The sequence below is a fragment of the Lolium perenne genome, chromosome 5 (genome assembly GCF_019359855.2).
Source record: "Lolium perenne isolate Kyuss_39 chromosome 5, Kyuss_2.0, whole genome shotgun sequence".
NCBI lineage: Eukaryota > Viridiplantae > Streptophyta > Magnoliopsida > Poales > Poaceae > Lolium > Lolium perenne.
The window spans coordinates 94,358,305-94,385,871 of NC_067248.2; the positions used below are offsets into that span (position 1 = coordinate 94,358,305).

General features: G+C 43.5%; 1 protein-coding gene across 1 annotated transcript; it reads left to right on the top strand.

Moving 5' to 3' along the window:
* The first annotated feature begins 14,446 nt into the window (after positions 1-14,446).
* Positions 14,447-26,347, top strand: LOC127319605 (uncharacterized). Its single transcript, XM_051349585.2, has 2 exons — positions 14,447-14,929; positions 25,466-26,347. Exons 1-2 carry the CDS (start codon positions 14,505-14,507, stop codon positions 26,076-26,078), a joined length of 1,038 nt encoding a protein of 345 aa, XP_051205545.1. The 5' UTR covers positions 14,447-14,504; the 3' UTR covers positions 26,079-26,347.
* Positions 26,348-27,567: the final 1,220 nt, after the last annotated feature.

Below are 27,567 nucleotides of genomic sequence, written 5' to 3' on the forward strand. Positions count from 1 at the left end.
AGAGAGAAAAGAGAAGAGAGGCGTCTTGCGCAAATCTTGTTGCTTCTCAATTTTGCAACCAAGCCACGGTCTCTCTTGCGTTAGCGTGACACCGAGCTAGTAGTCTTCGTTAGGACCAATTTTGTTCGTGCTCATTTTCCGTCGCGCTAACCCCATTTTGTCCCACGTGTGTGTTCCACCTTGTGTATGCCTTTTGTGATCACCGCCTTTGACTTGTGACTTTTGGATCTTACCCACTTTTGACAATAGACTCTTCGTTTGGTTCTTCCATTTGGCTTTCCACATCCATACCTAACACCATATAGAGTTTTTGTTTTGTGTGTGTGCATACATATCGGTTGTTCCTCGACTTGAAACACTTTTTCGATTTTGGTTTGCAAGTTTTGACACTTTTGGTAGTTTTCCTTCCACCATATATATACACCAATCATAGAGACTAACATGGATAGTGAGGATGAACCTACGGAGGACGACATGGAGTACGATGAGGGTGATAGCTCCGCAAGCACCGCGGATATGGAGGACCATGTGGAGCTCGACATCGACAATGGCTCCGCAAGCATTGGCGACATGACCGACATCGAGCATCTCTACACCGACCATGACTCGCCAAGCATGGACAACATGGTGGACCACCACTCCGAGCTCAACTACGACTACGACACCATGATGGAGCACCGCACCGAGCACTACCTCGACTACGACTACGACTACGACACCATGATGGAGCACCGCACCGAGCACTACCTCGACTACGACCATGACACCATGATGGAGCACCGCACCGAGCACTACCTCGACTATGACATTGACACCATGGTGGAACCAAGCTTCAACACAACCTTGCACAAGACCGGTACCTACAAGTTCCCCACCTTGGCCAATGGAAATACTTATGACGGTTGCGGACCTTCAAGACGGCGCTACCATGAGAGTGCTTACGCACATGATCATCTACATCGAGCTCGTCATTTGGAACAACAAGAGCGTCCCCGCCATGATCGCCATCGACACTCTCCTCCGAGCTCAAGAAGGCACCACAAGCAAAGTGCCAAGCTACATGAACCATCATCTAGGCATGTTGAGGATCGTCATCGACACTCGTCACCTCAAGATCGTCGTCGACCATCACCACCTCATGATCGCCATCGACATGCGTCACCACATGATCATCACCGACACAAGTCACCTCATATTCGCCATCGACATTCGTCACCACATGATCATCGCCGACACAAGTCACCTCATGTTCGCCATCAACCAACACCTCCCAAGGATCTTCGACGACACCCGCCAAGACATGGTGATGATGCAAGAAGACGAGAACCTCGACATGAAGCGGCCAAGGCTACAAAGAACAACAACACCAACAATATGGTGTCCACAAAGCCTAGCGCCACAACCAAAATGGCATCTCCAAGACCGCCTACACATGAGAAGATCTCCAATGGTGCGAGACAAGACGCTACATCAACAAGGAAGATGGTGGCAAGTGCACATAAAGAGGAACCACCTATCATGGTGCCTTCCCCTCATACCGCCACCACCACAATGGCACCTACAAGAAGCTCAAGCCCCAAGATGAAGACCGTGGAGTCTACACTTCAAGATGAAGGACGATCTACCCATCTTTATGCCAACATGACAATGATTTGTCCACCAAGACCACGTAGCTCCCAATGCTTTCGTTGCACACAAGACGGTCATCATCTTTGGGAATGCCCCAATCTCCATTGTGATGTGTGCACATCCAACAAGCACATGACATGGGAGTGCAACACACCTCAAGCCCACAAACTCTACTTCGCCCAATTGGATGCCCAATTCGCCAACAAGACACTTCAAGATACCATCATCTTCAAAGAATGGTGCAAGGAAATGGACAAGATGACGACTATGAAGCCCACACTTCAAGATGGAGTTGAGAAGGTTGAGCATGGGATGATCCCTTCAACCAAGGTGGCGAATGGAGTTGAGAATGGTGAGCATGGGATTCTCCCTTCACCCACGGAGGCGCATGGAGTTGAGAATGGTGAGCATGGGATGATCCCTTCACCAATGGAGGCGCATGGAGATGACAAAATCGAGCCTACTCCTATATGCTTGAATGATGAGTTGGTACCAACCCCATGTGAGCATGAGAGCCACTTAGCCCACTTGAGCGAGAGTGATGGTGAGTTGAGTGACTTCCACCCCATATGTGAGTTTGAGTGCTTCCATTTGGAGGACATGAGTGATACACCAAGTGAGTTGAGAGAGGTAGTTGATAGGTCTATGGAGGCCATTTCACATTCTAACAACTTAACCTCTACCTCTAGTGTGTTTTCTCATGTTGCAATAGGTTCCATGGAGGACAAGTTCCCGATCATGGAGAAGATGTACATGGTGCATGAAGATGATGATATCACACCATGCTTACAAGAAGTCAAAGATGTCGACCACATGGATCCTACCACTTCCACAACACCTACCTCAAATGAGTCGGACTACAAAGGTACCTATATGGGTGTTGATGATGCCATGATCCCACTAGTGGACATGATGACTTATGAGTGCATGCATGATCTTGAGGATACAATTGCTATGCCACATGCTTTGTTCATTCCCCCATGTGATGCTTTGCTTGATAACATTGTTGATCATGTGGAATTACTTGCTTGTGACAATATGGTCATGCCATGCTATGAGAGTTTCACTTTCTCTCCTATTGCTTGCAATATGTCGAACAATTTCTCTTTACCATGTATTGCTTGCAATGAAATTGATGATGCTAATGCTTGTGTTGTGACACCCTTGATGAACAATTGCTCTTTCCATAGGGTTGTCGACAACAATGATAACATGTTAAACATGCTTTGCCCAAAATGTTTGCACTATTCCATGTTACTTGCATCCAAGATTGTGAATAATGACTCTTTCTTATGCTTGGTATGCAAGAATGCTTATTTCATTGTCCATGAGATGGCCCCCATAGCCTTCTGAATTTTTGATGATCCTAAGTTAACACATGCCATGAATGCACCTTCTTGCCATATGCACCATCACCATGCATTTCATACTATCTTGCTTGACACTAATGGTAATGTGCACAAGACATGGAACATCATGATGGATGATGTATTCATCTACCATGCACACACACTTTTTGTTTTCTCCATTGTGTGTAGAGGTACCCGAACGACAACATCCACCGCCACGGAGCATGAGTTGACGACACGTGCCATTGAGAGCTACCCCACCAAGGACAACCTCCATCACCAAACCCGCGGGATTCAAACCAAAGGGTATGTTTCCCAACGCCTTCTCCATCATGTGTTTCCAATTTTTCTTGTCGAGCTTCCGGTTTGGTCCAATTCCTCGTCACCTCTTTTGCTTCTTATGCAACATATCTTGAAAGATCTTGTTGGCACAATGGTTGTTGTATGTATTGATGATATCATCATACACTATGAGAATCTCAAGGATCATGTCATACATGTGAGAGACACATTATGCACCTTGTGCCACATGTCACACCAAAAGTTGCTCTCCTTTGGATTTCTCATTTCATCTTTGGCAATTGCAATGGATTCTTTGACACTTGAGGATACCCATACTCGGCTCACGCCAACCATACGTTCCCAAGCTAGAAGTCTCCATAGCTTTGCCATTGCACATAACAATTTTGCCCCAAATTTTGCCACCGATACTTGCCTTTTGATTGTTCCATTTGTGTGGGACAATGCTATACACAACATTTTTGCCCTACCACATTTAGGATACATCGAAACTCTTTTGATCACCATTTTTGCAAAATGCCTCTTGGAGAAACAACTTGATGCTTCGTATTGGATTGAGAGCATAAGACAAGTGAGTTCAAGATCGAACCCGGCTCTAATACCTTTACCATGCTTTGCATTGAACATGCCGAACAATTTCTCTTTCTTATGGTTCTTTTGCAAGCATGATGATGTGATTCTTACCGTTGGTGTTGCCTCAAACAAGTGGGACAATTGCTCTTTCATTTGGTTTGTTGGCACGCGCGGTTGTACAAATATTGTTTTGATGAACATGTTGGAAGATATGTTGTGTGGCGCACCAAATAGGAGGACCAATTTCTCTTTCCAATGGTTTGTGTGCACGCACGTTGATGACATTTTGGACACTCTTTCGTATGTGTTTTTGCCAAATTCTCCACTTGTTGCTTCAAGGATGTTGAACAATTTCTCTTTCCGATGCCTTGAGAGCAACAATGAAAATGACTTCCTACATGAGATGGACACCACGGTTGTCTCACAATTGGGAGTTTTTGTGTTTCCACATTTGGAAGATGTTCATAAGGAGTTTTTACACATTGACCTTGCACATGCATTATTCTTGATATATTTGTGTTGTGCTAACGGTGTTGTGAACATGAAAGGACATGTCATCGATGATGTGCTCCAATATCACACACAAACATATTTTGCTTGGTCTTTGTTGTGTGAAGGTACAAGTGACTTGTGGATGAGCGTCAACGAATGGGTTCAACCCCACACTTCGACTACACAAGATCTCTCCATGAGAGCACACCGACATTATACTAAGGTGACCTCCTTATACTTGGGACATATTGCTAAATCCGTTGAACATTGGCTACGCTTTGAGTGTTGCTTGGCTTTTCTTGTGCTATTCATAGGGCTCTTGACAAGTGAAGGGACATTCAAGCGTTGGTGTCATCTACCTCCTTTACACATTCATGAAGAGTTATCGTCGAGGACGACTCTTTTTCAAGTGGGGGGAGATGATGCAGCCCGACCTTCGGTCTACACCGCATCATACACTTCATCGCCAAGAGAGGATGCCATGGAGACCCGAGGACGCAAGGCCGATGTCACGGAAGCATGGAAGAGAAGGAGGAAGAGGAGCTGGACGCTCCAGGCCGGAACTTCCGCCCCTGATGGCCGGAACTTCCGCCCCACCGGAACTTCCGCCCCCAAGGGCCGGAACTTCCGCCCAGATGCCGCCAAGATGCCTTCCAGCGCCCAGAGAAATGGATCAGGCCGGAACTTCCGCCCCGAGGGACCGGAAGTTCCGCCCAAGTTCCGAAATTACGCCAAAACGCCCCTGGATGTTACTGCAAGGAAACGGGCCATTTTCGGAACTAGGCCGGAACTTGGCCGGAACTTCCGGCCCGGCCGGAACTTCCGCCCCCCAGGACCGGAACTTCCGCCCGGGGACCGGAACTTCCGCCCCTCAGGACCGGAACTTCCGCCACCACGAACTTCAGCATAGTAGTACTTTTCAGCGTGTAACCTACCCCTTCGCCCCCTACTATAAATAGCCTAGTTGGCTCAGATCTGAGATTAGACTTGATGTGAAATTAAACCTGAGCATGGCTCACCCTTGTGGGAACCCTACCTAGATCTATGATCTTGTATCCCCACCCGGGCTCCTTATCAACTCGTGAAGATCTCTTTGGCGACTTCTACCGTTTGTTTGATCTTTTGCTTGCACTTCTACCTATTTGGTCTTTTGCTTGCACTTCTATCAAACCTTCCGGTCTTTTCGCCCTTCTAGATCTCCCGAGCTTTGATTTGTCGATCTCTTTGCGGGACTTCTACCGGAAGGTCTTTTCCTGCAATCTCTATCGAGTTGGTGTTTCGAGCCAACGAGGGAAAACTCGAATTGTGTGCGTGTGTGTGTTGTATCCCCGCGATTCCCCCACGTGTTCATCGCGTTCATCCACCTACCCCCACGTATCCCTTCAAATCCGTGAAGATCGGGCACATCCCTGGGCTTAGCCCATATCAACATCACAGCAGACCCGAAGATGGACAAGGAAGAAGGAGAAGAAGAGTCCCAGCTGAAGGACGCCCCTGCTCACCCCGGCACTGCCGGCCTCAAGACCCCGGCACTGCCGGCCTGCTCACCCCGGCACTGCCGGCCTCCAGACACCGGCACTGCCGGCCCCTCCAGCTGAAGAAGATCCACGACCGGCACTACCGGCCCCAACCCTGTTGACTTCATCTCAACCGTCGATTTCGCATCCATGGACCAGGATAATTTATGTAATTCCGACTTTACCCCTGTACGAATCTGGGCCTATAAATACCTCACCCCTTCCTCCAGATTAGGGTTAGAGATGAACTAAGAAGAAACTTGAGCTTTGCTCCTACCCATGAGGGAAACCCTAGATCTATGATCTTGTATCCACCCGGGCTCCTTATCGAATCCTATTGTATCTCTTTGGTGACTTCTACCAATCTTAGTCTTTTGCTTGCACTTCTACCTATTTGGTCTTTTGCTTGCACTTCTATTGAGTTTGGTCTTTTCACCCTTCTAGATTCATAGGATCTTCGATTTGTCGATCTCTTTGCGAGACTTCTACCGGAAGGTCTTTTCTCGCAACCTCCATCGAGTAGGTGTATCGGGCCTACGAGAAAGAACCGGTTTGTGTGTGTGTGTGTGAGTTGTATCCCCACGAGTTCTTCCCCGTGTTCGTCGTGTTCATCGTGTTCATCCACCTCCCCCACGAAATCCACCCAAATCCGTGAAGATCGGGCACATCCCCAGGCTTAGCCTCATCACTTACGGTTACCTATTGTTACCTCATACACGCGGGGATATGCCATTGCCTCTTTCTCTTTATTCTTCTTCTTCTTCTTCTTCTTCTTCTTCTTCTTCGTTCCCTTCTTCTTCTTCTTTTCCTTCTCCTCGTTCCCTTCTTTAGGAGTAAGAGGCTTGAAGGGTGGCTTGTCCGCATAACCTGATTTACTTTTAGAAACAATAGAAGAAACTTGGGAGGATCCCTCCTTTTCATTAATTAGTTGAAAACACACAGCGGTCCTATCATATTTTGGCAAGGTGTCATCTTCTAAAATATTTTGTATGTAATTGTTTGTATGGCAATTATTAATGCAATAAGAAAGACACCCATGCAGGACATCATCAATATCAAGATCGTTAATATCTAACAAAGAAATTTTTCTTGATAACTCTTCACACTTCAAAAATAAGGTAAGTTCATCATGCTGATTAGGAATAATTTCATCATCACAATACAAATTTGCAGCACTCATGGGGTTCGAATTATCATTGGAGGTGCATTGAAAATTAAAATGACCAACTCTATGGCAAAGTTCACAAATAAAAGGATAGAGGGCACACACTTTTTCTCCAAGATCATCTAGAGCCCTAGACCACTTTCTAGTTTTTTCATTCCTATGGTGGATACAATATTCTTCTTCAATTTGATTAATTCCACAAGGTCTATGTATTCCACAAAAATTAACATGCTTATAGGAAATAGCATTTTCAGGAGTTTGAGCATGCTTATTGCAATCATTAACAACAATTTCATTCTTCATGCAAGCCTCTTTAAAAGGTTCATGATACTTATCAAAATTCTTCCTAGGCAATTCAATGTGAGAAGCAAAAGCTTTATAAAGATTTGCAATAACTTGAGAATCAAGACCATAAGTAGCACTCATATTTCGAAATTTATCAGTATTCATAAAAGTTTCAATGCATTCATAATCATAGTTTATACCTGATTCTTTACCTTTGTCATTCTCCCAATCTTCATCGTTCTCCTTAATCCGATCAAGAAGGTCCCTTTTAAACTCTTCTTTGTTGCGCGTGAATGATCCAGAACAAGTAGTATCCAGCAAGGTCTTATCTTGAAAAGAAAGTCTTGCATAGAAATTATCAATGATGATATTACCTGGAAGCTCATGATTGGGGCATTTGAGCATTAAAGACTTCAATCTCTCCCACGCTTGGGCAATACTCTCTCCATCATGAGGCCAGAAATTATATATATGGTTTCGATCTTTGTGAATTTCACTTGGAGGATAGAACTTAGAACAAAATAGAGGCATAATATCCTTCCAATCAAGAGAGCGCCCGTCCTTCAGCAGTTTATACCAATGCGCCGCTTTACTAGACAGCGACATAGAGAATAGTTTCTTCTTCACTTCATCCATAGAGATACCTGCACACTTGAATAACCCGCATAATTCATGCAAAAACAGTAAATGATCTCCAGGATGGACAGTTCCATCCCCTTCATAGCGGTTGTCCATAACACGTTCAATAATTTTCATAGGGATTTTATATGGAATACTTTCAGTAGATGGATTTAAAATATCACATGCATCATTAGAGTTATCGCATATGGAAGATAAAGCATTATCAGAGCAAAATATTTCTTCCAAAGTTGAGGAGCAAAAAAGATTATTTTTATGTAAACTAGCTTCCCCAAGCTTAGACTTCTTCATAGCATTAGCAGTAATTGCATTCATACTAATAACATTGCTACTATCATGTAAATAAGGTTCCATAGGTTTTTTAATTTTCGCATCAAACAATTCTAAATCAGGAAAAAGATTAAAAAGCTCACTAATTTTTTTGTTGTTTTCCATTATGCCTAACTAGTGAAAATAAAAACAAGAAACAAAAAGATGCAGTTGCAGGATCTAAAGGAAATAGCTTCGAGCACACACACAATGGCGCCAGAAAAGTACAAGTACTGAACCGGAGTATGAGTGCCTTTTACCTTTCCTCCCCGGCAACGGCGCCAGAAAAGTGCTTGATGTCTACGGGTGCTTCTATTCTTGTAGACAGTGTTGGGCCTCCAAGAGCAGAGGTTTGTAGAACAGCAGCAAGTTTCCCTTAAGTGGATTACCCAAGGTTTATCGAACTCAGGGAGGAAGAGGTCAAAGATATCCCTCTCATGCAACCCTGCAACCACAAAGCAAGAAGTCTCTTGTGTCCCCAACACACCAAATAGGTGTACTAGTTCGGCGAAGAGATAGTGAAATACAAGTGGTATGAATGAATATAAGCAGTAGTATGGCGCCAGAAAAGTGCTTGCTGGCGTGCAGTTGATGGTAGTAATATTGTAGGAAGTAAACAAGCAGTAGTAACACAGCAGTAGTAACTCAGTAAAACAGTAAACAAGCAGCGATAGCAGTATTTAGGAACAAGGCCTAGGGAATAGACTTTCACTAGTGGACACTCTCAACTTTGATCACATAACAGAATAGATAAATGCATACTCTACACTCTCTTGTTGGATGATGAACACATTGCGTAGGATTACACGAACCCTCAATGCCGGAGTTAACAAGCTCCACAATTCAATGTTCATATTTAAATAACCTTAGAGTGCAAGAAAGATCGAAACGACTAAACCAAGTACTAACATAGCATGCACACTGTCACCTTCATGCTTATGTAGGAGGAATAATACACATCAATACTATCATAGCAATAGTTAACTTCGCAATCTACAAGAGATCATGATCATAGCATAAACCAAGTACTAACACGAGTGCACACACTGTCACCATTACACCGTGCAGGAGGAATAAAACTACTTTAATAACATTGCTAGAGTAGCACATAGATAAATTGTGATACAAAACACATTGCAATCATAAAGAGATATAAATAAGCACTTCACTATGCCATTCATAACAAGAATAAGTATTCGTGAAATATAGCCTAAGAGACCCACACGGTGCACACACTGTCACCTTTACACACGTGGGACAAGGAGTCTCCGGAGATCACATAAGTAAAACCCACTTGACTAGCATAATGACATCTAGATTACAAGCATCATCATATGAATCTCAATCATGTAAGGCAGCTCATGCGATTATTGTATTGAAGTACATAGGAGAGAGATGAACCACATAGCTACCGGTACAGCCCCGAGCCTCGATGGAGAACTACTCCCTCCTCATGGGAGCGGCTGGTGATGAAGATGGCGGTGGAGATGGCAGCGGTGTCGATGGAGAAGCCTTCCGGGGGCACTTCCCCGTCCGGCAGGGTGCCGGAACAGAGACTCCTGTCCCCCAGATCTTGGCTTCGCGATGGCGGCGGCTCTGGAACTTTTCTCGTACCGTGGCTTCCTCCGTAAGGGTTTTCGATGCAGGGGCTTTATATAGGCGAAAGGGCAGCGTCAGAAGGTCGAAGGGGCGACGACACCATAGGGCCACGCGGCCAGGGGGTGGGCCGCGCCGGCCTATCATCTGGGGCCTGTGTGGCCCCCCTCTAGCGGCTCTCGGGTGTTCTGGATGCTTCCGGGCAAAATAGGAACCTGGGCGTTGATTTCGTCCAATTCCGAGAATATTTCGTTACTAGGATTTCTGAAACCAAAAACAGCAGAACAGAACGGCACTTCGGCATCTTGTTAATAGGTTAGTTCCAGAAAATGCACGAATATGACATAAAGTGTGCATAAAACATGTAGATATCATCAATAATGTGGCATGGAACATAAGAAATTATCGATACGTCGGAGACGTATCAGCCTGCTAAAGATAGTACCCGGGGTTTACTAAAGGCCCAGGACTCGAAGAATAAGAAGACTTGGAAGCCCATTTAGTGTTAAGGAAAGATAGTTTGTATTAGGAAAGATAGAGATTTGTAATCTTACGGGTTGGGTACGAAACCCTCCCGGACTCTGTAATTTGTGTATTACGAAACCCTCGGCTCCGTCCTCCATATAAGGGGGAGTCGAGGGACAAAGAAAGGATCGAATCTACTGTCAACATAACCCTAGTTCTCATAATCGTCGAGTACTTTTTGGCTGAAACCTTCGAGATCTACTTGCCCTCTACTTCCAGCAAAACCCTAGTCTACAATCTGTAGGCATTGACAAATTAATCCTTTGTCACTCGTGCAAAACAACTTAACTATCAGGTACTTTCGTTTCTCGGAACTATTCCTCACATACATACGAATATGATGCTGCCGAAATCAGATGTGTTTGTAACTCTTATGAATGATGGACTTATCATGTAAAAGAGGGACAAGCTTTGGAGCATGATCGTGCATGGAGATGGCAGCAAGCATATGAGGATTGAAGAGGACGTCGCAAGTGGAGATTTCAGAACTTTGAAGCCACCATGATAAGAGATGAAGACATGAACAAAATATAGAGCATTCCACTTCATACTTTCGTCCATATAGTTACATGGTGCTGCGTCATATTTAAGTTTGTTCCGGGCCCATGTAATTTTCGCAGGAATTAAGTCAGCCCCCGTTTAGAGTCAGTATTGAAGGGGGAAAGTCCTTCTAGGGTTTGGTCCGGCCACCATATGCATGGCTGGCCGAAACTCCACCTTTTCCTCCTTTAAATACCCCCATAGTCGTCACGTTTAGACTCGGATTTTGATTAGATTAAAAGTTAGCCATTGTAGCAACTCTCGTGTACTTTTTCTGAGGCCAACGCCTAGAACAAGACCAACTATTCGGAATCCCACCATATTCAATAAAGCTTTCATCTTTCATCTGCAATATTCTGATTGCAATATTAGTTCTTACTTGTTCTCGTTTTCAGGTAGAAATTAAGATCCTTACTGGTCAGGCTGATCGTGCATCCACAAGATCAGTAACTCCCGGAGATTGTTCTAACGATTGCATTGACGCACGAGCTTTGCACGTGTAGTCGAATCGTCAAGCACGAACTCCACAAACAAATCGACGTTATCTTCATCTCATTGAAAGATCAGACACCTTTGCCCTATCAGAAGTGATTTCTTTCTCCTACTGGTCGATTAAACCTTGTTTTCTTACTGAGGAAAAGCTTGCTATTGTGCTCATCATACCTTCCTCTTGGGGTTCCCCAACGGTGTGCTCTGCACTCATCAATCGGCTGGTCTTTCTCCTCTTCTCTTCTTCTTTCTCCTTCTTCTCCTTTCTTCTCTTCTTCTTCCTTGATCAGTGGGGCTTCCTTCCCTTCGATTCCTTGACGAGACTTGTACCTAATGACACATAGGACTTCGGCAGGAGGTAGCATTCCATCCAAGGTTGTGTCAAGGTCAAGTGTAGAGAGGATTGAGTTCACCTTGTCATGTATGACTTTCACTCGGGCTCGATTCATCGGTCCACTTGGGGGACTAGTTGGCCTTGGTGTAGTGTCGTCCTTTGGCGGGGCTACATCATAAGATGTTGGGAAAATATAATTTTTCTCACTCCTCATATGGCTAAGTCTGGTGCTTATAATTCTCTCATATTATACCATCTTGGTCCCTTTTATCTTCCTTTCTCCATGATTGTCTGTAACACCTACATACATGTCATAGAAAAGGAAAATATAATAAAACCTTACTAAAACTACTAAATTTGCAAAGCTCGTATGAAAGTGAACAAGAACTCATAAGCATGCAAAATAGGCATAGGTGTAGGTAGCTGGAGCATGAAATGAGAAACAATATAAGTAATAGTATACTTAAAACCTCTGTAGAAAAGTGCAAAATTTCGAGCTACGAGTCACCCTGCTGGGCGCGAATCAACGGACCGCGAGACGCATCCTACCTGTGAACCGATGCAAACGAACAGAAACAGACTGTTTGGATGGATGATTTGGGTCAGACCGGTTGCGATGCTCGAAAACCCGGGGATTATATTATTTGCCCCATTTTACTTAGGTACTCTACAATTTGCTCTCTTTTACTTTGATCTTACTTTTTTGCCACCCTTTACTTTGTCAATTAACTATTTGCCCTTTTAACTTATTTTCTTACCTTTTGAGGATTAAGGGAAAAGCTCCAAAGACATACTTTCCCCTGGCTCCAGCAGCACCTAGAATCAATCAGATCGGTATCCCCAATTCTCCATTGTTTAGCACGAAGAACCATAGCTAGCTGCTCACATAGCTGCCGCCGGCGCCGCCGCTCACCGCTACACCTTGGCCGACCTGGCTGCCATTCGCCACTAGCTGCTACCTCTTCACGGTACAACCACACTGCTTGCTGCTGCCCCTACGAGATATAAGTATTGGGAAAGCCTCACGATGGACACAGTGAAGGCGAGCTCCCATGGCTAGAATACGGGCGCCTCCCGGTGAGAAGCGGCCGCGAGCGGCACAACGCTCACGCTCACGAACTCCTCCAACAACATGGCGACACCACCGTCGCAGGCGGCGGCGGCTGTGACCGGGTTCAGCTCCTCCTCCCGGGCGCGGTTGCGCCGCCCTGTGCGACGCAACGAGCTGATGCCGGACGCCCGCGTGCTCCACGTACAGCGGCGGCCCCTCCGTCCGCCACACGACTAGTCTGAATGAGGCAAGGCCGGATTAGACAGGGATTTTGCTCGATTTGTTTCGACAGATTCCAGAGAACTGAACGGGGGAGAGAGATGGTGGACGACTGGGGAGCGAATAGCGTGCCAGTTCAACTTGATCGACCCAGGTCACACAGTTGCAGGGACATTTTGGTATGGCGCGCGCTGGCCGGTCGGCCGCGCGCGGGGATCGGTCGTACCAGCGCCGTTCGATCGTAATCCGGCGTCCAGAATTAGCAGCATTTTGATTTTTGCATTGTGCCCCCTGGTTTTTGGAAAATTAACCCGCGGTCCTATGCCTTTAAACCGAACACGTGTTTCCCTTTGCCCCCAAACTTTCAGATATTTACAACAAAACCCGCTGTTTAGGATAGCAACAAAAACCCGCCGCTTTGTGTACAAAAAATAAAAAATATTACAACAAAATTTTCACAGTAAATCTTCACATATATGTACAACAAATTATCAATATATTTACAATAATAATTAACAACAAAAACAATATTTTTCATTTGGGTGTTTACAATAATAGTCAGTTTCCATGCAATAATATCTTTACAACAAATCGGAAACATACTTACAACAATAATTAATAACAAAAACCAACATTATTTTATTTGAATGTTTACAATAAAAGTCTGCTTTCATTCCAGAAATATCTTTAGAACAAACCAGTAAAATATTTACAACAATAATTAGCAACACAAGCCACAAATAATTTGGGTGTTTACAACAAAAAGTCTATATATTTACAAACACTACAACGTGGAAGTAACAATTAATTTACTACATATTGAATTACAGCAAAATCCACTAGCTATTTATACAAAAGTCAGAAACAATTAAAACAAAAATATATATGTTTGCAAACACTGCAAAGTGGTCAAGCACGATTTAATTTGGTACATATTGAATTACAACAAAAAAGCACCACATATCTTTACAAAAAGTCACACATGAATACAACAAAAATCGGGTGCACAAAGAATCGGAGCAGCCCACAAGCAATTGGTACGTATGTGTGTTGAGTGCTGGGCCGAACAGGCGATCACTGATGGGCCATGCGGGCGAACAACTGATGTGCCAAAATTCCAGCCAAAGCCAGCAAGCCACGGGCCCAACTCGTGACACGGAACCGAGCGACCGATCCCGCGCCATCGATCGGTCGCCGGATCGTAAGTCTTTTCCTTTTGGTATAGGTGTAGCTCGGGGCAAATAATTGATTGGCAAAGTAAAGTGTGACAAAAAAAAAAGGTCAATGTAAAAGAGGACAAATTGTAGAGTATCCAAGTAAAATAGGCAAATAATAAAATTCCCCCGAAAACCCAGGCTAGCCCAAAACGACGCACTTCAGCACCTCCACGCGTCGAGCTCCCGAGGCGCTCTCGAAGTCCACGACTACCAGAACGCACACCATTTCCCCCAAATCTCACTCCCCGTCCTACTCCCATTCTTCAGCGACCGCCATGGAGGACGCCGCCAATCTCACTCAGACCTCCTCCGCCTCTGCGGCCGCTGCTGCGGCTGCTGCAGCCCAGCACCAGCAGCTCCAGCGCCAGCTCTTCCTCATGCAGCAGGCGCAGGCCCAGTCCCAGTCGCAGCCCCATCCGCAGGCGCAGCAGCTGTCGCAGCAAGCCATGTCCCGCTTCCCCTCCAACATTGACGCCCACCTCCGCCCACTTGGACCGCATCGCTTCCAGCAGCCGCCACCGTCGCTGCTCCAGACCCAGCCCCAGGCGCACTCGCAACCGCAGCCGTCCCCGCAGCAACAGCAGGCGATGCAGGCTAGGGGCCGGAGCCCCGAGGTGGAAATGGCGCTTCAGGACGCCATGCGGGTCTGCAACCCGAACATCAAGACGCCGTTCCAGTCCCTCGAGGACGCCGTTAGCAGGTGCGCCTTTCCGCCCCCATACACACCAAGCTGTCCCTTTTTGTTTCCTTGCTTTCGTATGTGGTATCAATTTATTTATTTTCCTTCTACGGAGTTTGCGTCCTTGGAGTGTCGTTATATATTACTTAGAAATGGTTGGTCTGCTGTGTCGATATTGTTGATTGCTAATTATACAAGATATATGAAAGTTAGGGCATGCACAATGGTGTGAGGTCAGTCATCTCTTCACCTAGATTTGTATGACACTGAGGGAAAGCAGGGACAAATAACTGTAAAGGGGAATTGGTTTGATTGAAAACAACCACCGATGGGTTTATTTTTTATTTTTTACATGGAACACTCGTATTCCATTTAAGACATGGCACGATCGTCGGTCACCAGACAGGTTACAGAATTAGGGTAGCTTGTCGTCCATAACACCCAAAGCTGCTAGTTCATGAGCAGGCTTATTACAACCCCGCGGGCATACAAAACACAAGCATCAATAAAACACCGATGGTTTCGACCTACTGGTGGAGGTCCGTAATCTTTGATAAACCATATTTTTCCTTACGTGTGCCGCCTCTGGTCACTTGGGTGACAGAGGCGTCGACGTGGCTGTTGTATGGCCTTGGGGCTGGCATGGAAGCCAGAGCGGTGGCTCCGGAGATCGCTTGCGGTATGGGGTTTTCACTTTGGTCACTTGGGTGACAGGGTTGATGGCTCGGTTGGTACGCGGTCTCGGGCCAGTGAGGTGTGTTGTCGTGGTTTTGTATGTCGGAGCGGCGGCTCTGGAAACGCGGTTGTGTTATGGGGTGTTGCCTCTTGCTGCTAGGGCGGCAGAGTCCGTGGACTCATTGGGTTCACAGCCCCGGGACTGGGGTGTGTGCGTTGCTGCTGTATCTGTTTTCAGCCAGTTTACCAATTTCCCTCTTCTTAATGAAAAGGCAGAGCTCCTGCTGGTTGCTCCATTTTTTTTTTTGGGAATTGCTGATAATCTCTTAGGATTCAGGCACATTGTTTGGTCACCAGATGCAACATTTCTTGTGTGGAGTTAGCTTCCCTAGATGACTTGCAAGCTATCTGAAAGGATTTAGGAGTCTCATTTTTCAAAATCTCAATTAATGCAGATTTGATCTCTCTGAGCTAAGTACTTTTAGTTTGCAGGCGTGTACGTTAGGAAGCATTTGAACGTTTGTAGGTTTTGCAATTGGATACTGATTTGATAAATAGCTTCTCTCCTCAGCCTTGAAGACCCCAACACATTTGGCAACAGTGCTCAATGCTGATACAAGAGCCTTTTCTTGCCATTATTTCTCTTCTGTTTGTGAAACACTCCTTACTTTGTATGGCTATATTTTCTATTGGATTCTATCTTCCTGTGTCGTGAGTCGGAAATTTTCTGTAAGGCAAGCCTTGGTATCCACGTGCTCTAAAGTTCAAACCGAACACCCCCATGTCTTGTTCCTCTGTGCTGGCATTTGCTGGGATACTATCATACTATTTTCAGTTTGAGCACATTTTTGTACAAGGTTCTATCAAGCGCTTAGAGAGTGTTTTGCTTCATCCTTTCCCTTTCCGAAGGATTAAAACGCTAAGCGCAATTAAGCACTAGGTGTTTTGCTTCCTCTGAGCGCTTAGGCGCGATTAAGCATGAACTTAGGAGCGCTTAATTTAAAACTGTTTTTGTAGTTGAGTGATTGCTGCGTCGTTACCCAATAAGTTGTTGAAGACTCATTTATTCCAGTTGTGACTAGTGGCATCACTTCATTTAAGCTACCGTACATGAGAGTCTACTTATTTTACGATGGTCCTTTTTTGCTGGAGAACTTTCTCCCTACAAAGCTATATTTCATACCCTGCTAGAAAAATGAATAATGTATCACAGTTCTTGATGTCTTATGAAAAATCTTTATAGATACCTTCTTAATCCTTGTTTGAGTTTAAAATGCTGAATTTATAATGCAAAATCTGTCCTATGCAAACAATGATATACCACAACGCCTAAAGGCCACATTTTTTTGGCTCCTTGGTTCGACCTGGCAGCTAGCTAGGGTGGGGCCCGTTATTCCAGGGGCCAGTGCAAGGTGGCTAAGAGGGGCCTCTTACACACAAACACACTATGAAAACAATGTTTTTTTCTCAATGCCACAATGTTTCAATGTCCATGCAACAATGATTTTGTGAGTGGTCAAGGGAGGCAGCCAGACCATGCCATAGTGGCCAGGGACGCTTGGAGGCACCCTTCTGTGTTGAGTCTGGTTGGATTTTCTGCTGATTGTGTGCAGTGTGTACCAGTTAAAAGAACATCTAGGCTGCTACTTTGGTAGTCCATGACCACCAGAATCGATGGAGCGTCACTTATGAGAACTAGTAGCAGTTGGGATTTGCTCTGCAGGAAAGATTCTGGATGGGAACCACTAACTAAACACGACACAGCCAAAGACGTTCTCTTCTTCGCTCTCACACATGTTGCAGTACTGGACTGCCCCCCCCTGAAATTTTGGGGCCCTGTGCAATGGCAACAGGCTGCACATGCCTAGGTCCAGGCCTGCATGTTGCTAATGCACTTTTTAAGATTTGAGTTGTAGTTACTAGGGACAAAGATAAATATTATACATAAATGGGATTCGCTCTTGTGTTATCAGTAGACCGATTTAGGTTTGTGTTTCTACTTAGGCTTCAAATTTTTTACGTCGTTCCAAATTCAAATATTTTCTCAGAAAAATAGATATTTATATGAGAGTGGTGCGAGAAACCTTGTTTTGCTAATCTTTTCCTCAGAGTGTCATTGCCCAGGACATCTAGTGTAGTGTTGTGTAGTGTTATGTAGGCCGGTCTCTGGTTCTCTGCCACAATATGAGCCCTAGCATCAGCATCTTGTAAATACCATGTACTCATGTTTGGCCATAACGAAGTTGTCATGTGATTGACATATGAGGTATAAGGTTGTGAGGTATATGGCAGGAGTCCAAGTGATTAGCTGATGGGTTATCTATCAAGCTCTTTTAAGATGCTCCCAAAATTGTATGGGTCGTTAGTTAGATTTGATCAAATAACTAATATTACTCTTACCACTTATGTGGTAATATGCTACTGATGATTCTGTAGGGCAAATATCAAGTTTCCATGAACGCCAAACTAGGAAGTAAATCATGTAGTTACCGAGTCACATATGTAAACAAGGAAAGCTCTACAAATCTAAATATTGTTATCCCTACCTTCCAATTTTTTTAGCTATGGACATGTATATACTAGGTGAGTATAGGTTATTACTAATCCCTTTAGAAAAAAAGAATCCATTTAGTAGACTCACCCATCTAAGCTATCACGTATGTATGTTCTAATTAAGTAAAAAAATAACTGGCTACTATTTACTTAAGAAATTTAGGAAACATTTTATATTTTCACCATTGTAATATATGCACACATAAGATATCACATACACATATGTTAAGTACAAAATTAAAATATATGTGAATGTTTCTTCAATATTTAGCTGGGTCTTTGTGTGATAGTGATATCCATGCACAAAATATCTCTGTACAACCGTGGTCATATTGCAAGAAGAAAAAAAGAGTCAAATTTCAACATGCTGTAAGGTATATATTTTACTTCAAATAGAATATATAGGGCCGACATTGAATCTGTCAAGATCCTTTCTATTTTACCATATTTAGTATTTTGTATAGCCAAGATTACCCTCGGTCAATTAATGGCTAGGATTAAATTGTCTTTGTACCTCTTAGGAGATAAGTGGAGCATCTTAAAACTCCTCACAACATTGACATTGTAGTTGCACCAACAAGTTTCCAGTACGACACCCTAGTACCAGTCCTTTCTTTGCTGCTCCAAGCTCCACCAGAACTGCGCTATTAGGAAAATATATTGGTTTAATTTTGGAAGTAGGTACATAGTTTGTTTTGATGGAGGAGATTGTTAGAGGTCAAGTCTGTTGCCTGCAAATGACTAGCCTGTGAACTTTCGGGTATCTGTTTTGGCTCACAGGTCCAGATGGTCATATTATCTAGACCATCCATGCTCATCGTGATCCCTGCTCCCTTACGTATTCACAAGTGTATTTCTGGTTACATATTCCTTATTGAACAGTGCAGGGCCCACGTTTGCAGAGCATTGAATACACACATGACTGTTAAGCAGAAACAGTCCACGACAAAGCCCATTCTGGACCATACTCTAATGAACATGGACATGGCCACGAGCCACCAATCCTTTCTCCCTTCAAGCCTGTTCGAATTTTGAATTGTTGTCCAGTTTGAATTCAGTCATATTACATTAATCTAGCATTCAAATTCACCTTATCGACACCCTCCAGTGTTTTTTTTTGTCTGGCCATTTCCTCTGCGACTCCTAGTCCACTAATCATTGATTCTTATTCTACTGTTTGTGTGTGAAGCGCAAACTGCCATTGAAATTGTGTACATACTCAAACACATGCCACAATGTTCTACATTTTCTGCTTTATTTTGGAATAAGAAAAATTCTGGTTCGGAATTATTCAGTCTAACTGCTACAACACAGCGCCATAAATTTGATATATTACACATGTAACAAGTCATAAAATTCATAAAGCGGGCCTAAATATTAAAAACCCAAATACACTGAGGCAGCATTCATCAGGAGAATAGAGAGAATCAGGACATATTCCTTGCAGCTTGCCCTTTGCAAGTGTTCTTCCTTTTCATCTGCTGGCCCGTCAAAGGCACCGGCTGGTCGATCTGGAAGCTCAAGATCATCCCTCTTTTCATTATAGAACACCATTATCGCTAGATTTTCTCTAAACGGCTGCATCAGCTTCTTATACGCTTCAGCACTAGGGTGTCAAGTGGGATCCCATCTAAATCCCATTTGTAGTGCATTTTGCTTTTTCTAGTGTAAATTTGACACTAAAGTTTGAACTAGAAAAGACAGAATACACTATAAGTGAAACCGACTCGAGTGATGTACAAGTTAGAATGTCCATATGTAAATGACTTGGCTGAGGCATGGCCATTCTGGTACACTTGAAGAAGCACCGGCAAGATATCTCTAGCGCCACTCACCCATCTTTTCAGAATGTGCCATTTTGGTATCTCACTGATACCGAAGTAGTCCATCACCTGCGACGAAATTACTAATTTGAAGCTACAGTTGCATCCCCCCCGATTTAATAAAAAAATCCGACTGGTTATTGGCAACATGCTTACCTTAAGCACATGGCAACACACAAGCCCCATGTGCTCAAGCAACCACATTCGCACTCAAAGCAACCACACTCGCACTCAAAGAACTCTCCGCCATCCGGCATCTTGATGCAGTAAGTTGTTAGCTCACTGTGTTATTCATTATGACCAAGTGATGTTATAGCAAAAATAAGTACATTCATAACTGGAGGGTTGTAGTGCCAAGGCATAATTAATCATGAGCATATGCTGATCCTAAGAACTGAAAAGATATGTTCATTGAATTAGCTCCAGATCGCAGAAACCAAATTTACATGTTCAATAAATGTATGTAGCACTAATTGCTCCAAACCATACACGTGTGCTATGTATAAAGTTTTAGAAAAGAATAAGGTGACATAAATTTAGCGTGCTAATTTGCAGTAGAAAATGTTAACTGGCTGAAAGCACTAAATAAATTGTATGTGCTATGAGGAGAGTAGCAACGACGACTGGTTCTAGCAAATTGACACTACTCCATGTTTTGTTTCATGATTGTATAGTAAGACCTCTGGGTAAATTGCAACAACAACAACAAAGCCTTTATTCCTAAACAAGTTGGGGTAGGCTAGAGGTGAAACCCATAAGATCTCGTAACCAACTCATGGTTCTGGCACATGGATAGCAAGCTTCCACGCGGCTCTTTCCATGGCTAGTTCTTTGGTGATACTCCAGTCCTTCATATCTCTGGTCTACCCCGTCCTCTCTTGACATTATCAGCACGCTTTAGCCGTCCACTATGCACTTCTGGAGGCCTGCGCTGAATATGCCCAAACCATCTTAGACGATGTTGGACAAGCTTCTCTGCAATCGGTGCTACCCAACTCTATCTGGTATATCATCATTCCGGACTCGGTCCTTCCTCGTGTGGCCACATCCATCTCAACATGCGCATCTCCGCCACACCTAACTGTTGAACATGCCGCCTTTTAGTTGGCCAACACTCAACGCCATACAACATTGCGGGTCGAACCGCCTTCCTATAGAACTTGCCTTTTAGCTTTTGTGGCACTCTCTTATCACAAAGAATGCCACAAGCTTGGCGCCACTTCATCCATCCGGCTTTGATCAACAGTTAGGTGTGCGCCACTTCATCCATCCGGCTTTGATCAACATTTAGGTGCGCGCCACTTCATCCATGCCAGAACCTCAGATGAGCTTAAAACTCCAGACACTAACAATATTGAGCAAAACAGGAAATTATTTAAGAATAATTAAAGGTAACAACACATGTTATCATCCTAATCTTAATGCAGCTGATGCAAGTGAAATCATTAGAAACACAAAAAAAATATTGAAAATCAAATGGTAAAAACTAAGTTAAATAGAACTTAGATATTCAAAAGGATTAAGAAAAGAATACCGAATACGTACCTTAGTGACATGGAGGACCGAGACATCATTGATAGACAATGGTTAGAGAACTTCATTTACTACATTAGTGCAACAACAGCCTTAACTGGAAGAAGAATTAAATCTAGCACTATAAGCTTTGAAGTTTTAAGACAACACAAGTGGAAATTGCACAACATGTAAGTCATGTCTCCTTTAAGAACCACACCTGCATTTCCATAGGTTTTGACAGTCGTCGCAGATCCAATCACATTTCTAACTACCAAACTCTGTACTTTTTAAAATGGGATGATCCAGTGAAAATTTTGAACAAAATAAAAATGTTATGGTAGAGAAATCAGACTCCTTCATGTCAGCAAACAGATATCAGAGTAGATGAGCTCAGCAAAAGTTGATACGGAAGAATGCACGGACTAAGATTAATTAACCATACAAAGTTGCTAAATCTAGTTTAATTATTGCCTAGTTAAGTGCTTTATAGACAGCAATCCACTGAATAAACATGAAAACTGTCTATTAATTGAGAAGCTTCATCTCAATCTGTCCAACATGGCATGTGACTGAAATTTGATGGAACTAAAATATCTTGGTTCACTAAGCTGCGATATTTAAGACCCCAAAATATCTATATAACCTGCAAGGGGATTCAAATAATTTCTCCTAGGTCTTTCTGAACATGCACCTGTATTTGTTTCGAATCGAAGTGTGCTAAGCTTGATAAATGAACACCTAGAGGAAATGGAAGAAACGTGTAATAAACTGTCAAGGAAATTCTTCCATTAATAAACTGTCAAGGAAATATAATTAACCAAATTCACCAACTACGTAGCATAATTTTCTACGTACCGGTAAACCATTCACAAACATAAGTTTTACCTACTTTTGCAAAAGCACAAAAGTTTGCTGCACAAAAAAGTACTTCTATTGTTTGCTAGATACAAAATTCTCTGTCTACCAATTAAATCTTGCACTAGTAACTGTAGAATGGTGACAACACATTAAATCTAGTTGGATGAAGAAGTTTACCCAAGAGTTATTCTGACATACCGCAACAGAAATTCCACCATGAGTCATAACAGATGGTTAAGATGCATCATCTTGTATATATTTTTTTATTGTAGTTTCTACACTGAACTATATGTGTTACCTGAGATTTGTTACTATATTTCCACCTCCGATAAATCATTTGATAGGGATCATCACAGCATTTAACATGTATTTCTGGATATTCCTTGAAATATATACTGCCACGAAGGGACCTCCATGAGCATACAACTCAAAGTTAGTTTATGCTTCACTCAACTAATTGGACGGAACCAACCTGAGCTAAATCTGCGTGCTCTAGCATTCCCAATTTGAGTTCCCCGGATAGAAGGGGTACAGGCGTATCAGTGAGAGGGAGGGGGCCAGATTTTGTACCTCGAAAGATGGTGCAGGGACGATGTCTCAAGGGCGAATGAGTGGTCGCTGTAGCTGGTTCGGCGAACACCTTCCTGGTGCTTGCGAAAGCCTCGATTCACTCTCGTACTGGCTTTGCTGGACCACACGAGCGACTGCACTGTACCTGCTGGTCTTTGGGTGGCATCCCTGCCCTTGCTCAGCTAGTTGCGGCGCCTTGTACGGCGGGTGTAGCGACCTAATGACGGGCTGCGGCTGTATCACCTTGGCGGTGGCATGTGTGGGGAGAGAAGCTAGATCGGGTCAGAAGGAGGTGGAAGCGGATACCGGAGAAATTGGGGAGTAAGAGAACAGCGGAAAGCGGATACCCCCAATACTGCAATTTCTGCGCGAAGGTACCTACGAGGCTACGACCCCGGCCTGACACACACATCCACATGGCTCTGACACCATGTCAAGCTTCATGCACTAGCCAACGCAACCAAAAGTCCGAACTGATGGAAAGGGCTAGGCAATCCACCTATACAGGACAACACGTGGAAAGAAGAATAGCACACGTATGAATGACCGTATATGCGGCTGACATAGGGGTGCGCATAAATTGCGAAAGCCAGGACTCGAACTCAAGACCCTAGGCTCTGATACCATGAAGGAGAATATAGAGAGAGAATGATTGCCCACAATCGTGGCTTTCCTGTTATATCATATATATAGGCAGATGTACAAGATATACATGAAAATAATCAACGCTAATCCTCTACCATAATGGCCCGATTATATGCAATATCTCGAGCACTAAATATTGAAGAGGATAACAGAATATGCTAACCGAATATATGATTCGATTTGCCTGACACATCATAATATGACCATCTGGTCCTGAGAGCCAAAGCGCCGCCTCCGTGAACTTTTTATTATACAATGAAATAATCAAGTTCTGTAAGCCTTGGAGCCACACTTTCTAACAGGGATTAGCCCATTCTCCGGTTGTTGATGGTGACTGCCATATCCTTGCTCTTTGGACCCTTTGGCAAGTTATATCCCATTGTGCACCTTGTCTAAAGTTCTGTAAGCCTTGGAGCCACACTTCCTAACAGGGATGAGCCCATTCGCTGGTTGTTGATGTTGACTTCCATGTTCTCGCTCTTTGGACCCTTTGGCAAGTCACCACATTGTGCACCTTGTCTATATGGTCTCTCTTACACCAATAACCTGATTTGGGGCTTATTAATCTTTTGACTCAGCATTAACAAGCAAGAAACCAAGCTGCATTGTGCCAGGAGTTAATTTTTAGTGGTATTCTTTACAATGTGGGATGGTAACTTGTGAGTACCGACTTCAGGGAACAGCTGCTCGAGGGGGGTGGCTTGATCTTCACATCGTAGGATCAAAGGACGTAGAAGATAACTAGCTGCGAACAGCTGGGTCAACCCAGGGGACAATGGCCCGATGATGAGGATGCTGGCGTTGCTTGCTTGCAATCCAAGACCACACAACCACACTCAAGTCGTGGAGCAGAGACGGTGAAATCCGCAAGGGTTTCACAAGATGCTAACTCACAAAACCACACTCAAGTCGTGGAGTATAGATTAGGTGTAAACCCATGAGGAATCACCAGAATAAGGGTAGCAAGAACTCTCCTATCTCAGGATGAGTCTATGTCTTACTCTATTAATCAAAAAAGTTAAGAGTCCTCTACTAGTAAGAGCACTAACTTATTTATGCTAGGGACAAGCCCCTGTTATGAAAGCAAACAAGGCAAATAACCAGCAGAAAACGACCAGGAAAAATTCCATGTAAGTAGGTGGTTAGCTTAGGGAATTCGCCCGTAAGGTGTAATCAGTTACTCTAGTCACGAAACATTGTGTCGGTGGATTAGGTGCCCAATTTATGCAATTAGTGAGGTAGCAACAAACTTGTTTTATCAACTCTGGAAGTTTGTTGGCTTTCTTGTGCATTGTACCTGATTTTTTCTGCATCCAGATGAAAGCGTAGATGTTTTTGAGGTTATATGATAAACTCAAGTTAGCGTTCATCTCACCATGCATTTGTTTGGCACTGCTTCTTGTGATTGGTCCATGGGTGTTTTTGAGGTTATATGATAAACTCAAGTTAGCGTTCATCTCACCATGCATTTGTTTGGCACTGCTTCTTGTGATTGGTCCATGGGTGATCGCCATTACGTTAATGGCTGCGATATCCTCATCACTTACTAATCTTAAGATTGACATCAAAGTTAGAATCTTGCAGCAGTTCAGGGGTTACTTTTTTTTTTTCATTTATAGAAGTGGATAAGATGTAAGTGGTTAATTTGCTTGTACAGTCCTTTTGCTTGTCGAAAAACATGATTCAGTGCATTGCATATTCTAATATATTGAAATTGCAACGCGGTGCCTAATTTTATCGGCCGACGCCACCAAAGGACACATTCCGCTCACAGTCACACCTCCTTAACTTACACACTAACACGTTAAAGTTAGGCCAGCAATTTCGATTAGATGCACTGGATTGTTTTGATCTCCGTGAGTTAACTTTCGTATCCTGAAGGTACTCATATACTCTGTTACATTGCTGCCAAAATTAGGTTATTGCCTTACCATGTTGTTGCGGACTATGAGGCTGAAGAAGATGACAGGATCCTTGACAGCGATGCAACTGGCCAGATTCCTTCTCGCCTTCAGCAATGGGATCATAACATTCTGGTAAAGATTGCTGAGTTCACAACAACTTTTGAGAAGCAAGTGTTGGCATACAATATAATGACCAAGAAAAGGGCCATTGGCGAGTTCCGATCGGAGGAGCGTCTCATGCTCGAGCAGGCTTTGTTACAGGAGGAGAAGCAGGCTACCATGGAACTAAGAGCCGAGATAGAATTGAGGGAGAAAGCAGGCCGTGAGGCTGCTGAAGCTAAGATGCATATGGCAATGGCTGAGCATGCTCGAGTGGAGGCCCAAGCACACTCTGATATGATTGGTCAGGGCCCTTTGAGGGCCAATGCTGCTGCATCCCAAGGTGACGATGGCCCTAGTCATGACATGGCACAAGAACAGGGTGAAGATGGATGGGAAAACGCCCAAAGGGATGATGATGATCCCTCTGAGGATTTCCTCAACGATGACAATGATCCAGAGAATGAAAACCCTGATATGCAAGAGGATTGGCATCAATCGGGGGAATTCGATCTAAATTCTAGGTAATACGGGTGAACTGAACTTGAGATAAGGCTTTGATGATGCAGCAGCTGGTGCCTGACAACTTATCTGTAGCTCTCTGATTGTATGATTTGAAGATAGTATATCTCGTCTTCATGACTATTTAGCTACTCAAGTCTTAAGCAATGTCTATAATGTTGAGATGGCATCTGTATGTTGTAAAGCTAACTTGTAGATGTGCTTCCACGCAAATGAGCAAAGGCGGTCTAGATGCCAGAATCTGTTTTCCAATATATGCTGTTATTTTTCTTGAACTGTACCGCTCCCTTTGTTATTGAGTTCTGTTCTTCAATACAAGACCACTGTAAAAAAATATTTTTTTATCTATACAAGGCCACTCTTTTCGAGAAGAATTGATTAGATTTTTCAATCGCTCAATGGTGCTCATTAATGTGAAGGTAAATAGAGACATCACCAAATAGAGACATCACCAAATGAGTATTCAAAATAATATTCTTCTATAACACCCATTCTCGGGGTCTTAGGATAGGTCTTCGTCGAAAAACTAACTCCACCCGGCTTGGAGCCTCTTTGGGTGGTATATCGACTTAAAAGTCTAAGAGGATAGGGTAGTATGAGATCCATATTAGGTAAGATAATTTGCCCTTTGATTTTGATTCAATAAGTTTTTTTTCATCTTTACCACGCATTATTGTATGCGCTTCTATAGGAGTATATATGCTAGAAGTAAATTCTAGCCGTTTTCTTTTGAATGCTAAAATTCGATTAGAAAGATAGAAATGCCATGAGGGTGGGAAAATAAAAATCAAATCCTTTTAATTAGTTCTTTTTTGCAATTTTACTAAAGTATTCTATAAAAAATATTTTGTTTGCAAACTAAAAAATACAATAGTCAATATCTTATAATAGATATACTTAATTATATCATAAGAATCTTAAGATACTTTTTGAATAGATAGAAATAGTCAATTTGAATTGAGTCACCTATTCTGTGACTGATTTAAACTTACGTTCTATTTTTCGTGGCTTGGCTTAGTATTTCCGGCAATTGCAATGGCTTCTTTATTTCTTTATGTGCATAAAAATACAATTGTCTAGTATTTTTAGTGTAAGTAATATCATATGGTAGGGTATGTGGCTCTTTCTACATACAAATGAAAAACCACTATGGAATGGATGCAGATATAGGCTACGAGCATAAATGCATGAACATGCAGAGCCGGGTTGATGTAGCCCCGCTCGCCAACGACACTACATCAAGGCCAACAAGCCCTCCTCGTGGTCCAATGACACGAGCTAGAGCCCAAGCGCTGCATGAACATGCAGAGCCGGGTTGATGTAGCCCCGCTCGCCAACGACACTACATCAAGGCCAACAAGCCCTCCTCGTGGTCCAATGACACGAGCTAGAGCCCAAGCGCTACGCCAAGAGGTGAATTCGCTCCTCTCTACCTATGCCTTTGACACACCCTTGGACGGCTTGCTACTTCATGCAAATACACTATGTTCAATCA